General features: G+C 38.5%; 1 protein-coding gene across 1 annotated transcript in view; it reads right to left on the bottom strand.

The window, feature by feature from the left end:
- Nucleotides 1-9921, bottom strand: part of OSBPL10 (oxysterol binding protein like 10) — a gene marked incomplete at its 5' end in the record, with an annotated part of 39139 nt that extends 29218 nt beyond the window's left edge. Inside the window, one exon of the mRNA XM_010175666.1 lies at nt 9767-9921. Within this exon, the coding sequence (XP_010173968.1) occupies nt 9767-9921 (155 nt within the window). The remainder of the gene's footprint in view (nt 1-9766) is intronic.
- Between the last annotated feature and the right edge of the window lie 8410 nt (nt 9922-18331).

Below are 18331 nucleotides of genomic sequence, written 5' to 3'. Positions count from 1 at the left end.
CCAGGACCAGTCCACACTTCCTGTGAGCATCCTTCATGAAATGAGGGCGACTGAAATACAACACTGTTTAATCAGAATCCTAAAACACAAGAGGACTTTGCAGCATTGCATAAATTCAGTAAGAACTGGGAATAAATATTTTTCATCACTGGTATCATCATAAAGGAACAGCAACATGAGACTACAAAAAAAATGTGCAAAGGGAAAAGCCCCATGGACTTGTCCTAAATTGAAGCAAAAAACCTTGAATGCTAGCATAAATCACAAGAGTAAATTCTATGTTAACCTAAAACCATGAGAAATACAGTACCATATCATCAACAATTTTAAGAAAACCTATTCCTAATGCAATACAGATACTAGCGAATAACAATTTCCTGAAAGATACTCAGTTTTGGTTTGAGAATCAAATGTTTTAGAAGCAAGATAGCTATAAATGCAGCATCTGACACTATCCAAAGTAAGTTACTCAGAATTTACAAGCTTAGAAACCACACAGTGCATCACGAGAGATTCCCATCACAGGCCAGGCAGGACTTGAGAGATTGTGAGGAGTCTGAAAGTTACATGCTTATAACTTTTGGGAAGCTAAAGACAGAAGACTGCACTGAGCAGCAGGTTGGTGACAAGAGACTAATCATGAAGAAGCATGGCAGGTGGCTACACTCTCTAGATATCCCCTGTGTTAAAAGGGAATCTCTCTAGAATGAGACTCTTGGGGAGAAACCTGAAGAACTGGGAGCAACTTGCCTCATACTCCCACAAATAAGGGAAAGACAAACACTTTTTGGTAAGGGATTCAGCAGGCGATTTTAGTTGCCCACCAGACAGTAGAGCACACAGATAAGGAACGGCATCATACTCACATGGAGTTTTGCTCCCACTGGTAAAATCCCCAGAGAAACTGCAACAGTTTGTGCAGAGACTGTGGGACCTCCACTGTTGGAGGTGGACACAACCCTGAGCAAGCTGACATGATTAGCTCTGCTTTGAGCAGTGTTGAGCTGCAGGACCTCTGGAGGTCCTTTCCAACCTGTGATTCCATAAGGATTCTGCCTGCAAATCCCAGTAACTGAAAGTTAGGAATTAACAGACCTGCAGAAGTCATGCAGCCAGCTGCAATTCTCATCTCTTATGGCGCTTTGTATGCCAGCTAAGGAAATTTATGGCAGAAAAATGCTACAACATTAATCAACAATATAGCATTCACAAATGCCAAGGGGGCACAAAAAGATGGACAACTACAAATTTAACCTTTACAATCAGCTGGTCTTGCAATACTAATCTATATGTAAATCCAGTTCTTGCAGTGCTGTTTTTGTATGCAATATCACATCCCAGCATATTTATAAGAGGAGAGAAATGGTAAAGACATGCTAATATAAGCAGTATTAACAATCTTTCTTCAAGGCAACATGTTCATTAAACCATCTTGACTCTTTCTGCAATTTCTTGTCCCATCCCCTATACACATTCCCGTTGCTGCCACACACACACACAAAATAATATTTATTTTTTTTTAAAAAAAAGACAGGCACAAGTCTTTAAAAAGAAAAGTAAATCTTACCAGAATATTTCATATATATGTGAAACAAATTGAGCCTAGAAGATTGCCATCTTTTATACAACTACCTTCTTGAGGACAGTGGAACTCTGTACTTGAAAAGCTTCTCAGATTTGCTCTCAGGCTGATGAATTGCTTGGTCCATCTCAGACTGTGAAGACAACTGTGCTGTTTCTCTACACTATAATATAGAAGAGTCCTGCCTCTCATCTTCTCCTTCCAACTCCTCCTCTGAGACAAAGTTTTATAATTCAATACTTTCATCCCAGCTGTTTCCACATTCCATGCTTTTCAAATAAAGAATCACTAGAATTTATCACTACAAGCAGAAAACCTTATTTTTTCCTAGTAAGACCAGATGGAACAGCTGAAGCCACTTTGGATAACGCTTCACTAAGCAAGATAAAGCAATTCCAACCTGAGACAAATATTCATTGTAGAAGAGTTCAGCCCAGCTTACAAAAGTCTAGCTCAGTTATTGACAGTCTTAATGAAACAGGGAAGCTTACTAATGGGCAGTATTGCTGAACTCACATATATAAACATACTAAGAAGTAAAACTGACAGCACAAAGGCAATCAATCAGCACACAACAAATCAACTAGTGTACAATCTTGAAATAAAATTAGCATTGGCTTCAGAGTTCGTTTTGCAGAGGGCACAAGTTTTATAATGAACAGAGTAAGCAATTGATCCATTTTAACTCAATTTTTAAGCCTTACTGCAACAGAACCTGAGTTCCTCATATTCCAATGATTAGTTTTCACTGAATGTCACTAGTAATTATGGAAGACCACATAAATCAAAGCCTCATGTTTATTCAAATTAGATGCAAATTTTGTATCAAAGCTTCATATTTTTGTTTTAAGTAGACTATTATTGCAAACACACTATATAGCTAGCAGCTGGAATACATGCATTTTGGAGGTGGGAGTGACTTAACAAAATGAAATGGCTTTGGCTGGAGCTAAACTTTTATTAATTATTTGTGTAAACAGTTTTACTAGAGGTTGTTTGCTGACACAGAGTAACTATTCCAGAAAGCTATCAAAAAAAACAAAGTCAAAATTAGCTAGATTATCTTAGTCATTGTCAGTGCTCCCGTATCAGGCTTAGGGTCCTTTAATTCTACTTTTAGTGTAATTGTACATTTAATCCTTAAATATACCTTCCCTTGATTATCCTTAAATATACCTTCAATTGATTATCTCAGATTTCATTTTTTAGATGGTCTGTTAGTGAATGGATTAACTGGTACCATCTTTGCCTAGAGATTAATTTAGCTATCCAAGTCATTACAGGCCATTTACTGTGCTCTTCAGCTGAAAAAGTACTTAATCATGCAGAAAGCAAAAAGCAGAGCACGTTCAGGAATCCTGTAATGTCTGTACTGAACAGTAAAAAGGGACTCTCTGTAATACTGCAAATGTTACTTTCCCACCCTGATCTGTTCTCTTTCCATTACTGCACTTGTGGCTAGCACTGTATGTTCATGGCTAAGCTGATCTCCCAACATTGATTACACAGATTTATGTAAAGTACAAAAAGGAACTAGGAAACATTAGGAACAATTTACACCAGCAAATATTCCACAGTCCTGGCCGAGTCTGCTGAGACACATATCTAAAGAAAAGGTCATGCTAAATTAGAAATAATTCCTTGTATCTAGCTTAGCTTCTAAAATTGCAGGAGTGTTTTTAAAATTATTTCTTAGCATCTCTAACTACACAGCTCTAAAGGCTATTACATACTCTGTGAAGGATGAAGTATCATATTAGGATGTATACTAACTCACAGACAGAAAACAACTTTAGCTTGAAAGTGACTATCACCTGAAGAGACTGGACAAAACCACAAACTTTTAAAATTAAGAACAATTCAGTACCTCCCATAAATAGCGCAGTTCCTTCTTAGAGTTGAAAACATCAAGGTTCAGATGATCAAGGGGACTGAAATATCTTTAATGACCTGGACTTGACTGCTCTTGCAATCACTACCACAATTAAAACCTGGTTTAGCAGTTAGATAATCAGAGCTAAAGCCTCAATCCTACAGAGCCGAAACTTCAATGCTATTAAAAAGACACTTCAATATGGAGCCTGTGTACAGTTCCTCATGCACACAAGCAGGGGAAAATTAGAGACAGGAAAGCAGAGCAACTGCATATGTACCAGATCCACAGGATGGAAAGAATCAGCTGGCATGGCATTTTAAGGCATAAAAATCACGTGAAGAGAACTAAACTGCAGATGTAGCTACAGCATGATTTTTGTAATAATTCTTAGTTAAGCTGTTAGATAACTGAGAGCGTTGGGACTGTTCAGCCTGGAGAAGAGAAGGCTCTGGGGAGATCTTATAGCAGCCTTCCAGTACCTGAAGGGGCTACAAGAAAGCTGGGGAGGGACTTTTCATAAGGACAGTTAATGACAAAACAAGGGGAAATGGCTTTAAACTGGAAGAGAGGATGTTTAGATTAGATATTAGGAAGAAGTTCTTCACTGTGAGGGTGGTCAGACACTGGAACAGATTGCCCAAGGAAGTTGTTGATGCCCCCTCCCTGGAAGTGTTCAAGGCCAGGCTGGATGAGGCTTTGAGCAACCTGATCTAGTGGAAGGTGTCCCTGCTGATGGCAGGGGGGTTGGAACTAGATGATCTTCAAGGTCCCTTCCAACCCAAACCATTCTGTGATTCTATGATAGAAGAAAATTATTCTTTCCTTCTCAGGTCCCGCATAAGAACAGCCTGTTTCCCATTTGTATTTGGCTGCCAAGGGAAGCATTTGGCCTGCAGTGACATTTTGTCAGCTCAGAAGGGGAATTCTGGCACCCAAAATGACAATTAGTTGAACTGGAACAGTAGCTTACACATGGAAGTGATTCACACCTTTATTCTACTTAGGCACCAAGTTTATTACAGCTGAATTTACTATGAGACTCAATATTTTAAAACTAATCAATTTACGAATTTCTTGAAAGGAATTTCAAAATTATAAACCTTTAAATGAAGGAAGCAGGATTCCGTTTACTGCAGACTGGACAAAGACCAAGTTCATGTCTCAGCTCTGAAGAGTGTATTCTCACATATTCCATACCAGATTTGTCCTGATCTGCTTTAAGAGGAAAAACTCTAAATAATACCTTGAAATAACAACATAGATTACACCAAGAAGTCCAAAGTGGTTCACTAGAGATTGCACAAAAGTATTTCACATCAACTCACATCAGATGGAAACTAGTTTTGTTCAGCTCAGCCCTTATCCCTGCTTCCACCTGATGTTTCAGGTGGACCAACAAAAGTCCAAAGAAGGAAACTAACTAAAACTTGGAGGCTTATACAAAAAAGAAAAAAAAAAAAAAAAGGTAAGAAAAATAAGACAAAGGTGCTTGATCCGGCATTTCACTGTCAGGCGTTACTTCTTCCAGTAAAGGTAACAGGCTTTAACTTCATGGTGTCCTATATCACAACCCTAAAAGAAAAGTCATCTGGAAAGACAAAACAGCAGCAACAAGAAAGGACATGCTAAAATAGGCAAGGAATACACAAGAAAATAATCTCTGCCACAAAATCTTGTATTTTCTGAACTAGCTTAAGCAGTATCTCAAATGTTATCCCCGCATTTGGAAGCAAGTCAACACCAACACATTATCTAAAGAGAAGAATCTTCAGCTGCTACATTATTTCACCAGGGGAGAAACTCTGCCTTCCCGAAACCCTGACAGTGTGACAGACCAAAAGGAAGGTTTTACTTTAGTTATCTATGGCATCAAAACTCAACTCCAGAACTTACTATATCCCTCAAGAATGCTTAAGTATTCAAAGAAAACTGCATCAGGTGAGCCTTGTTATTCCAGAGGAGAATTATGAAGATCCATGCTTCTTCGTAAACACATAAAAAACACGGCAGAGAACAAGTCATTGGTTTGTTAATGATGTAGCTTAATGCACTGCTGCAGAGTGTCTATATGCTTGCTGAGAATTAACACAGCTATCACTAAACACATTCAGCCACTTGGAAACCGCTGCCACTGGCAGCCTGCTGTACAGGAAAGATTCCTCAGCTGTCAGCTCCCCCCCAACATAACAAACATCTCTGTTTCTTTTTAAAATCACTGCTGATCCATGTACCTAAAATTATCTTCTCCTTATAAATAACATTCTATAATACAAGCAGCTGAGTCGGTTGTTCCTCAGGGGTAGTAATTTGATGGCTTTTTCTATTTCAGACTACAGGTCAATTCACAATTTGTTTGGTCAGTACCTCTACTATATAACGCTGAGCGTTAGCCAAAAAGCTCTCTGCCATCCCTTTGGGGTATGGGCTTCTGACTAAGAGACAGAGGTTATATAATAAAACAGTACAGATTTTTTAAAAATAAAATTCTAGGTCCAGTCCAAGAAGAAACTGGAATTAATTTTGATAGCACTGACAGAGGAACCAGCACTCTGTTAACTTTTGCAAAGCAAGGCTCACTTCTTTTGCAGGTATATTTTGAAAACTGAGACCCATTAATACACTACCAACTTCTTCAGAAATGAGGATCATCCAGGGCCTCATCTGGGGTTTTTTAAAAGAAAATAATTAAAAGAAATAAGCTTCATTTGAATGACAGTTGTGGATTCCTCTTTTCTTCTACATCTAAAAGAAGCTACCTTTAAACAGAAGAAATCAAGGGTCTCCAGTGTCAGAAGTTTGTCAATGTCACCTAGATGCATTTCCTCATTCTCTGCTGATGCCACCAGTTATTAACAATGTATCTGGATTACAAAACAAGTGGAGTGTGACGATTTGCTGTTGTTTTTATACATAATGACACGTACTAAGTAATTGGCCCAGTCAGTGCTTTTGTATTTTTGAAAATTAACTGGCTACTCAATGCCAAACCTGGGCTCCTGCCTTGGACCCACAACAGGCCAGAATATATTGCAAAATATGCTTAAATCCTGCACACAGAATTGTAAAGTGTGTTATGTCAAACACCTTTGATAACTTTGGGGGGTGGTGGATACCACCTCCTGCGTGATAACTAGCTCAGCATCCTTAGCAGGGTAACAGCTCTGTTGCTGTGTTGGGTTGGCAGGGGGGGAAAGCCACCTTTTTTTTGGTAGTGGGGGGAAGGGCCACCTTGTGAGGGGAAAAAGCTCCCCTGGCTCCAAGCCAGAGACCTCCCAAGCCCAGGCTGGGCCAATGAGCACTAGAGAAACGCCTCTGGAATCCATATTGGTGAGGGGAAGGACTGTCCTGAAAAGAAGAAGGTGGGGGTGAACCTGGAGGAGAGGCCGTTGACCTAACAAAATACAACCATCGGCCAAAATAAAAAACAGTCAGACACAGAGAGAGCTTCGTTGCCAGAGGAAAAGACAGAGAGCCACACCCAGTTCACCGGATGGTGAACAGCAGCCCGTGGGTGTCCCCATGCCAGAGCTGGGAGTTGAGCCCAAAGAGGTCCGTGTCTTGTTCCTGGACTTTCATACCAGGAAGAGCAGCAGAAGGTGAACTGACTGAACCCCCATTCCCTGCCCCCTGTGCCACTGGCAGGGAAAGTGGAGAAATGGGGAGCAAAGTGATTTGAGCCCAGGAAGAAGGGAGGGGTGGGGGGAAGGTGTTGTAAGATGTGGTTGTTATGTCTCATTGCATTACTTAGATGAATGGCAACAAATTAAATTGATTTTTCTTCCTCAAGTTGAGTCTGTTTTGCCCGTGACCATCACTGGTGAGTGAGCCGTCCCTGTCCTTCATTCCTAATCCTGTGCCCCCTTTGTTGTGTCTCCCATCACATCTCACCGGGTGGGGGGAGTGAGTGCAGGACCACATGGTCCCACTGTGGGTCAAATTGCCACAGTTGCTCAAAAGATTTTTCTCTTCTTCAAGGCCTGTTCTCCCACTATTTCTAGCCACAACAACATGAAGCTGTAGCTTCTAGTTCAACACTTTGCTCAGCTTAGACAGCTGGACAGAATCTGCAACACTCTAGGAAAACTTCACCTCCTCTCCCAGAAAAAGATCGGACCGCAGCAGCTGAGATGTGTAGCCTCTGTAACAGGGCATGACAACTTGCTTGATCTGAAGATGAATATGAAAACACAAAATCTCCAACTTGTGTTAGATGTAACTGTTCACCTCTTCCACAAATCAGGTTTTGTGCTTCAGCCTTACAATGGGGCACTGATATCTTGACCAAAATTAACACAACTGAAAAATGCATCAGCTACGTTTAAAAGAGCACTTCAAATTGCAAGCCAACAGTATCGATCTCAGACAACAAGAAGCACGCAAGGACTCAGTGGAAGGGAAGACTCCAGGTTGGAAAAAGCTTCCTGAATCCTGATTCAGGTCACCTTCTTGGGGCAAAGCCAAATTTCTGCTTAATAAACTGTACTACCGTAATAAAAATTAGGAGTCCAGCTGCTTCTTGTTGTTCCACCAATCCCTAAACTTCCACTTAACTGCTTCTGACAAAAACATCATCTTCAGTTGAGCTTTTTTATAAGTGAAGTCCTATTTATTATCTTTTTTTGTTGTTTTTTTCCTTCTTTTTTCTTTTTTTTTAAGTGCTAGTGCCCCAGGGCTTCCAAATCCAGGCTGTTGATTTCAGGAAGACTGCCCAGAAAGTGCTGAGGATTCTGTATTACAAACAGTGCTATGCTCCCTTGCTTATATCCATCTCTTCAAGGGTATTCCCTTCTCAATAAATCACGAGTCCCATGAGCAAAGCAGTACCTCAAGCCACAAGCACAACTTGGTACCTCTCATCAGCAAGTGAAGGGGAGGAGACTGGACTTTTAAAAAACCTGTAATTTAAAATAAGTCATAAATGGCTAAATTCAATCGCAAAATGATACCCTGAGATGAGTTAAATCAGCTGCTGCTCTTTATGTTCTTGCTGCAAAACCCATGCTTCCACATCCCATTTGGCTTTACCAGGTGGTCAAGAATAAAAACATCTAAAAACTAATGAAACAAGCAGCACTGTATTAGTGAGTAAAGCAGTAACTCTCAAAACAATATTCTTAAATAGCCTCTTAAAAACACACTAAGAACTGCATCTGGCTTATCTAGAAAAGAAATTACACAACTTCCTAATAAAAAGCAATTAAAGGTAATTTAAACATTGTGATTAATGGACACTAGGAGTAACAGAATTTGAAAGTACTTTCTAAGGACAGACCTGGAAAAGGAGAAAGTAATAAGTAACATTAAAAAAAAAAAAACCACCTCATTTAGCCTTAGATTTTTTAAACTATATTCAATTCAAGATACTACGAAAGAACTGGAAAAACAAACAGCTTTATTGATGTCCCCAGCCATTACATATTTTTGTTAAAGGTGATATAATTTAATTCAAGCCATTCCAATTGCCAAATAACATTCACTAGTAGAAAAGGGTTTCTTCAGCTCTCTCAAAAACTTCTTCTCAGTTCTCCAGGTCTCATGTGCTCCAGGTGCCCTACAATCTGTGGGGTCTGAGAGTGAAGTGTTTTCCTGGTGGGCTGTACCGGTAACCGAAGCAGACAGTAGAAGCTGGAGAAGGTTTGGCATGGTGAGAGACTTTCAGTGCATGAGATGCCTGACACGCAGCTGTGAGCCTCCTCAAAGAGTTGATGCTTCAGAATCGCCCTTTACCAAGCAAATGCCACAAAAGCACAAATCAACAGGCTAGTGCAGGATGGTGTGGACAAGTTCTGCCCATCATCACTTAACAGGAAAAGGAGTCAGAAAACAATATTGTTTTTCAACTCAGAGAATACTCAGCTGTACTCAAGAGACACCCAAGAGCAAGCAGCAACATGGAACAAATAGCAAGCAAATGTTGTGGTCCTAGTGCCTCCTGTCTACCTCAAACCACCATAAAAAAACAGTTGTTTCTGTCACCAGAAGACAGAAATGTTTAGCAACAGTTTGTTAAATGCTTTTACAACTAGAGAAGAGATTGGATGCTTGCCATAGTCCACTGTCTCTGTCCCAAGTACCTCAGAGAGGCAAAAGCACACAGCAATATTGTCAAAGTATTTTTCTAGTTTTTAGAGTGCACTTTTGCATGAAACTTAGCATTTTTACAACTAGTTTTAAACAAATAGGGTACTATAAATAAAAACTATAATAAGTAATAAATAAAAGCATCCACCATCATATATGGTTTGTATATGACCAATGTAAAGTCTGAGATACAACAAAAATGGCTTATAGAGACCCAGCATGCTTACCTCTGTATTTGGCTGTAGTGCTTGTCCATCCTGGGCTGCAGATGGTACTATAGCCCATGTAATGTTGGCACTAGCAGATGATAAGGAGCTGAGGGCACCATTTTTCAGTTGCTCTGTGGACTGTGACTTGGGCCCAGGCCATCCCAGGATAACTTCTGGAACAGAAAATGGGTGTCAATTTACAAGAGACAGATTACAGATTTCTTCCATTCATCTCATCATTCTACTAATATAAATGAACTGCTATCTTTTCTCTGCTTCCATGCACAGTTTTATTTTAGTAATAAAAATACTCTAGTATCTTCTATACCAATTTATCTGTGATAAATATTTTTTTTTAAAAGTCAATGAAGGAAAACTTTAAAATATTACTTCTACCACCAGACATAATTGTTACACACAAAGATTATACAATCTGGTACATCTTGGAAATTAAGCAAGTGTTCTCTATCCAGCATTTTAATAGTTATGAAGTTATCCAAGTAAACATTCTTGACACAGTGCAGGTGTTTGTCACATTGTATAAACATGGATTAGTACCAGAAGGGTGACGAATAATCTAGCTTTTGCATTAGATCCCAATCCAAAGACTAGTTCAGGTAATATGCTCCCCATCCCTCCACTTCTTCTGCCTGAGGTAGGAGTTTAAATCTTAGCAGCTATATTTTACTTCTGTCTGTACTGTTAAAAGCTCTTGCTAGATTAAGTGCTAAAATGCTTTACTGGTCCTAAGACACAGTTTAGTAGAGGTCTTATTAGACAGGTACACGTTAACTATGAATCAAATAGAACTAGACATCAGAACAACCCTTATTTCTGGGGGCACCGGATTTCCAGGATGGGCCAGTATATAAGGATGCCAAGACAGAAAGACCGATCAGCTAAGGTGACTGCAGAGTTGTTCCTCCCTTACTGCTCTAATACACAGTACCAACATTCAAATCAGCAGCCCTCAGTATAGGGTTTAAATGTCAGCTATTAATTACACACTGCTATAAAATGCAGAGATATGGATAATAAAATTACAGCTCTTCAGTCATTACCATAATTCGTATATGAAAATACAATTAGTGCCACAGGGAGGATCTTTTTCTCTCATGACTGACAACTTTTAAAGATTACTCAAATCAACACAAAGTACATTAAAGAACATGCAATTTCTCCTCTCCTTATCACCAGAGATTTCCAGAGGTTCCCTCCTAATTAAAGTCAATGGTTTGACCTGGTGAGGTAATGCTGTGTACTATTATATTAACACTTATATTATTAAAAAATGGGCAACAAAACTTATAGCTGATCTCTTAACAAATTTTAAAGATAAAGTAATTACAGAACATTCTTCTCATCTAAAATGGCACCAAGTTACAATGACAAAACTCCAGGTATACTTGCTTAGTGTGATTTTGAGGCACCATCTTTTACTGAAGAAAGCATAAGCAAATAGTTAAGTATAAAATTATTTTCAAAGATCTGAGTAACCAACAGGTAAAAAAAAAAACCTAGCTTTTTTTTTTTTAATGTCTATTTCAGACAATAACTCAGATTTCCCATTGCCAAAGGAGGAAAATCTCTGTGGCTTTGCTGTCAGGAGACATACTGCAAAGCTTTGATGATGTTGAGGACTGTGCCAGTAGATGTTCTAAGTCCCAGCTGAATTAAGTGAACCCAAGTATCAAACAAAAGGTCGTTTTCTTGGATTGGCTATACACATTGGTCCTACACATCAGGAAGCCAACGTCTGTCCCCATTCCAAAGACGGAGTTAAATCAATGCATGATGTTGGTATAAATGGCAAGGAATGAAGAGCACAGTGACTGTAGTCACAGCCTCTCTGCTTGCCCCTCAGGTCTTGAGCAATTTGCTGCTAGGAACAAAAGACAACCCCAGAGCCCTCTAAACAAGCTCTGATCCAGAGGATAATGTGAAGATTGTTTTCACAGATCCAAAATGGACTCTCACTGCATGGGAGGAAGGAAACAGACCATCAGTATGAACAATAAAACTAAACCAGGAAATTTCAAATAAAAATGTTGGTTCCTTAGAAGAAATTCACATCTCTAAAATGGTAAAAAAATTTATTCTTTTTGATGTTAATTAGTACAGATTTCAAAGAGGAAAAAAAAGCAGTAAGTTAAAAAAAAACTTGTTTCACTTTTGTATAGCCACAGTTTTATGCAGCATGCCTCGGCTTCTCGCTCTTCATTACTTTGCAGTAACAAGTTTTGCTTCTCCCTGTCAAACAGCTGAATATTGGATTATTGCTGCTATTTTCCTATTACAAAAAGACTAAAAAAAAATTTGAACAGTCTTTGAAAATATTAGTCATCTGATAATTTCCTTGGGCTATCCATTTTCTCTCTGCACACACAATCTAATTGGTCTCCACTGTAAACGATTTTTTTAAAATTAATATATTTTTTTAAAATCCGATTTCTGTAAATAAGCCCAAGAAAAAGTTCCCACTTGAATAAATACCTCACTTCAGGGGAAATTTTTAAGTGTGAACATTTACTTTACCATCATTTACATACTTTTAAAAACACTATACTAGTTTTCCTCTTCAGTAAAAACACACTATGAAATTACTATTTACTTCATCTTTCTCTGCAAACCTTAGAGACTCTCAGAGAAACAGAGACTGTTAGAAATAGAGACTATGCAAGTATGTTTTTCCATCTGTCCCAAGGGCAATGCTACCCTTATAAAACAACAAATCTTGTCAGCTTAATCAATTTTTAAACAACACATCATGACCTAGCCAACACCAATAGGATGCCAAGAGTTAAGATCCAAAGCATAAAGCACATCTGCTTCCTCAACACCTCTGCATATGAGAAAAATTGTTTTGTTAAATTTTGTCTGCCAGGAACTTGACTACTTTGCAGAAGAGACCTATGCAGTGAAAGATATTAGTCACATGCCACAGAAACCTAAATAAAAAGTCAGCTCTCTGAACAAGCTGAAAAAATTCCATGCCTAGATTCAAAGTGCCATAGGGAACCTTTGACCACCTTTAATCTACAAACCTTACCCTGATATGTCAGCATTCTCATATCACTCTATATGGAGTTGCCACATACCTAAAATAGCAGCCTACTTTTCACGCAAAAGTGAAGTATGAAGAGAGGACTCATCAGAAATAATCTTAAAATCAACGAAGATCAGAACACAATCTCTATATAGAAAGTGAAATGACACAACAACATGGCTCCTACTTCACTCACATTATTAGTTGTACATCCAAAACATTCTCATCTGCACTAGTAGAAATGACTCTTACCACAGCAGTACAGGTTGTTATCTATCCCATAACAAATAGAATTGTTTTATTGGTGTTTATTCTCTGCAGACTGATCTGACATCTGTAAATAACCCTACTCACTCTAATGGAGTTGCCATCTTTGCCACTTCTATGGAACTCAAAATTTTCTACCATTAGTTCAATTTCTGTTCTTTTAAAGGATTCAAGAAGAAAAGAAAGATACAAAAACCAAATGTATTATGAGAAAGCAAGTTTATCTTCAGAGTTGGATAAGAACAGTCAAACAGTTTGTTTTTAGCCAAAGACAGCTGACAGAAAAAATAAATTCAATTCTTATTTTGATATATTTCATAATTCTGAAGAAATTCTCCAGAAAGACAATCACAAATTATATAAAAGCATTCACAGCTACACAGCTACTTTACTATTTGCTTTAAGACTATGCAAAGCACTACACTAATTAAAACAAAACATCTGTTTCTGCAGTCAACTATGCAAAAATTAGAAAGGACATACCAAACACACAACTAGCAAAATGAGCCAGATCTCTTCTGCCTGCATAGTGTCAGTTCTGTGTTTCCAGGAGTGAAAACCCAAGCCTGATTCCTCTGGAAGCTCAGTGGATATGTACACACAAAATGAGAGTTCTTCTAGAAAATATCTAACTTCTTTCCCACTTCCCTTCAACACCGATTGCCACTGTGACGAACATGCAGCAGACAAATCCACCAAGACATAGAAGAATGCTACTAAATGTTAAAAGTAGAGCATCTAGACACAAGCTACTCTTCTTTCCATATAGCAATGCTAGAGTTCCCAAAACTCCATCTATTTCAGATGGGGCAACAGGCTATATCCCACACAAATGCCCTCAGGAGAAACGTGTTTCCCTTTCACAGGTATGCACAGCAGGAGGGGGGGGAATTCTCCCCAAAGAGAAGGTTTACAGTAGATTTTTCAGTTAAGCAATGTTGATAATTTTCATTTGTTGGTTCTGATTTTTGAGGTACCTGATGTACCTTCAAACTATATTTCTGCATGAAATATGCTTAACACCTACCTCAATTCTATACCAAAAACCTTTCTATTTTTAAGTCCTCTGGTCTTGGTTTATAGACTAAAAAAACCATGTTTTTTTCTTGGCACAATTCAAGCTAACATCTATTGATAAAACTCTTACAATATTCTGTAACTACACTCTAACAAATATCCCCTTAACAATGCAACAGTAGACCCTGAGGAGAGACCAAGGTTGGATCTGTATTCCTCCCTGTGCCAGGGATGGATGCAAGGGTTTTGTCTCCACTGAATTCTACAGCAGGCTGAATCCGCAACAGCAAGTGGCAGCTGCACACGTGCTTTTCAGATGAGAAGACAGCGTTGTATTTGCTAATGCTGTGCAGGGACTAGAAAACATTATCTTCCAAAGAAAGAAAAACACGTAAGGAATAATGCATTAGCATTTGGATAGAACAGCAAATTGTTTTGGTTATTCTCAACAGAAGTAAGTCTAGTGATGCTGCACTGAAGGGAGACCTGACTGACCACGCCAAATTCAGTAACTTACACTAGTAACAAGGAATCGTTTTCTTTCCTCATCCTTCCCTGTCCACAAGCATTTGGGAGGAGGGGATGCATAGTGTTAAACAAGAAAGAGGACTTCTCTGCTCATTTTTCTCTCCTCCTGCCATCTAGCTGCAGGAGAATTCCTAGCTGCCATCTCTCACCAAATTGAAAGCATCTAGATTTTGCCTTTCTTTTTCCATTTATTTTCTCCAAAAAGGAGGCAACAGAGAATCTGCTAAAACAAAGCTCAAGTTCATCCTACCCCCAACTCCAAAATCATCTTCAATTCATTTGCTGCCAAGGAGCACTTGCACACTCAAATGAACTTCAAAAAATCCATAGTGAGGATGAGTTTGGGTTTTGTTTTTAACAAAATCTTCACAAAAAAAAGAAACATTTTACTTTAAACTTTGGAAAAGTGGACAAGGGAGAAACAGAAAAATATTGCAGGGAATTCCTATCAGTGAGATGCTTTATTCAGTAAACAAATTCCTAATACAAAACGCAGACTCATCTGTGGAGGCTGCTACTACAGGACAGGATTCTGTCTGCCAAAACACTAAAATAAAAAAACAGACTTAAAACACAACATAAGCTGGTAAAGTACTTTAAAATAAACACTGAAGTTTGTTCTGTTCACAGTTTGAGAGGGAAGGATCTTAACCATAGCAGTCAATAAGCTCTAGAGATACTCTTCAGCCAAAGACTACACAGGTGGAAAAAAGAACACTAAAAGTTTTAAAGTCTGAAGTGAAGAGAAAAATTTCCTCTCTATATTTTTATTTTAAAAGGCATCTGTTTCCTGTCTGCATGCTAAATGAACTCAGGTTTGTCACATTGTCACTTAATGCTCATTAGCAAATACTTTACATGTACCTAAGTGGTGACATCCTCAGCCAATAAGAAAATCTTTGACATTTTTCTCCTTCCTACTAAAAGAACAAAATTCCTAAACCCAAAGAAGCTTGCAATCCCTCAGCTCTCACTATATATAACCAACACTTTTAGCTAGTAATACTCTTCTCCAGCATATATTTCAATGAAAGAAGAAAAAAAATGCAAAGAATTTAGCCAGTGATCAATGCACATATATTTAATAACAACAGCTAGAAATGAATTTGACATTATTTTGACTCACAAGTAGAAACACAGACAGGATTCTGCTTCACTGACTGTTCTTGTTGATACACTTCCAAAATCAAGCACTAAAAAAAGACAATCACAAAAACCCTTCCTTGAAGTTTTAGAGTGGAAATAAAACATGTATTGACTACCCTTCAAGATAAGATTGAAGGCTTCAGTTTAATCTTCATGTCTGCTTGTAGACTGGAGATCTAAGACTGACAACTCATGAGAAACATGAAAACGAAGAGGAAAAAAATCACATCATCCTTAAAGTATTCCGAGACAAAGCATGCCATAAAAATATTTAAAGTCAAGATCCACACAGTCCTAGATTCTGGATAAGATTCCACTAAACCAAATGCCAAGCTTCCTTCTTTCCATTCACATTACTAGAAAACAAAGCAATAAAAATATTTACATCAAAAGAAAGGAGAATTTTTTTCTGTTAAAACCCATAAAGGTCTGTAAATCTGTTTCAATTAGCTACTATTTAATTATAATCTTCATGAGTGCATTCCATAAGTGCTAGGTCAGAAACTCTCAGCCACTCTAAGTCCTTGCTTTAGAAGCATTAGGATTGCAAGGCCTATAGCACACAGAGAAGTCGACAATCCTGGCGTAATCGGCCATAAAGACTTCAAGGACACAAGCAGAGAAAAGGTACAAAGAAAGCAGAGGAAGTAGATACATATCTACTTTTCAGGCAGTTCTCGCTCTTTATGGTGTAATAGTGAGAGCTTTTGATGCTGAAAGAAGGTAAACTCAGGGGTAAGTTCAAATCACCAAAGCTAAGCCACTGATTATTTCTCACACTCCACATGGCCGGACTGTGCTGCTCTGCTGGACTGGACTGCTTTCATCAACCGGAGGCTAGAAGCAAGAAAATAAGTTCGGAAATTCCCATCTTGTCTGGGAATTCTGGGGATCCTGCCTCACAATGCCCACTAGCATCCTGGACACTATGCAGCAGGCAATGAGACAGCACTGGGATGGAAGCGTTTGGCAACAAATTGCACAGGGTCATCAGCTCTCATGGGAAAGGCATTGGAGGCTTCCTATCAGAGGAACACATGGCTTTTAAACTAACAAAGAGTCATTTTCACCTGACAGTATCAAGGGGTGACAATAAAGGTCATCTCTTGGTTGTGCCTTCTGGGTACTACATTAAAAAAATTCACCTGGAGGACACAGAATCAAAATGAAATGCATCATCTCTCGGAATCGGAGTTTGCTGGACGATTACTTAAAGGTATGAGTTTATACAGCTTTGATGACTCTGAAACTCTACCAATTCAGCAGAAATGTTAAGTCTATTAAAGTATGCCTGGACAAGATTAAGTGTGTAGGAAAATCAGTAATCAAGACTTTGAGGCCAGGTTGTTTCAGGCAACTCTGTTGTATAACAGGGCTTGGGGGGGCAGGAGGGAAGAACAAAAAACCCACGTTTCACAGACTCTTTCAGTCAGGGCGAAGAGGTTGAATATTTCAGCAGCTTTTAGTTCCATTCTTTTTTTCTTTCCTCTTAAAAAAAAAAAATATATACATACCAAAGAATAAGCACACATACACCCTGAAGAATTAACTGTTTGCATTCAGGTTCCCACAGTAACATCAGAGATGCTGGAATGAACCAGTGCTACAGAATTTTGATTCTTGAAAGAATTCTTGTACAATTTTAAAGTCTTAGGACAAACAAACAAAAATATTTATTAAATTTTATGAAGTACTTTATAGTCGCGGTGCTCCACTGTTTTTCAAAAAAATATGGGATTCCCTTTCAGCAATTTTTTATGTTATGCTTGCTTTCCTGTGTCCTTGTGCACAGATCCTCAAAAATCATTATCAAGTCAAAATACAGACCCTGATCTAACAGAAGATTATTTGGATATAGAATCAAGGACATGTACAACTCAAGTCATCTGTTGGCTGACAGTTCACTTAGATCACATGGACACGAAAAATAACCTTCAGGGACTTTGAAACTAGAAAGTGACTTTTCTTTGAAGGATGCTTTTCATTTTTGTTCCAAACTATTCTCTTTCGAAATTAAATTACATCAAAGAATTCAATGAAATTCACTTTATCATTACTACTCAGATATGTTGAAGGTTTTTTTGCATTTTTCTCCAAGAAAACCAGAATACAGAAAATAAGAAAGATATTTGTTCATTTATGTTCCTTTATGAAATATATCAGGATTGGGTGCATGAAAGTAATAATAAACCATAGTACAGGTGTCAAAGTTTTTACACTGTTTTTTCCAAGAACCTTTTTTACATCATTTGCCTACTTCTCAGCTGACCCTCTCACATTTCTACTCTCCCACAATGGGAATTCTTCACTGGGCTTCCTAACTAGCTGTCTCAGCAGTCCTGAGGGTATACCCTTGTGAGGAACTGCACTGTGGACTTGTCTCAAAGATTGTTTGCACAAGACCACCAGGTATCTTTGAGCCACGGGGTGATGTGAGGAACTGCACGATGGACTTGTCTCAAAGATTGTTTGCACAAGACCACCAGATATCTTGGAGCCACAGGGTGATAAACTTACCTCAAAGATCATTTGCAAGATGACTGCAAGGCCACCAGTTTTCTGGGAATCCCATTCTGTGA

Source organism: Antrostomus carolinensis, unplaced genomic scaffold (genome assembly GCF_000700745.2).
Source record: "Antrostomus carolinensis isolate BGI_N321 unplaced genomic scaffold, ASM70074v2 scaffold609, whole genome shotgun sequence".
NCBI classification, from domain to species: Eukaryota; Metazoa; Chordata; class Aves; order Caprimulgiformes; family Caprimulgidae; genus Antrostomus; species Antrostomus carolinensis.
Note: the sequence above shows the minus strand (reverse complement) of the source record. Positions and strands in the feature narration are given on the sequence as shown.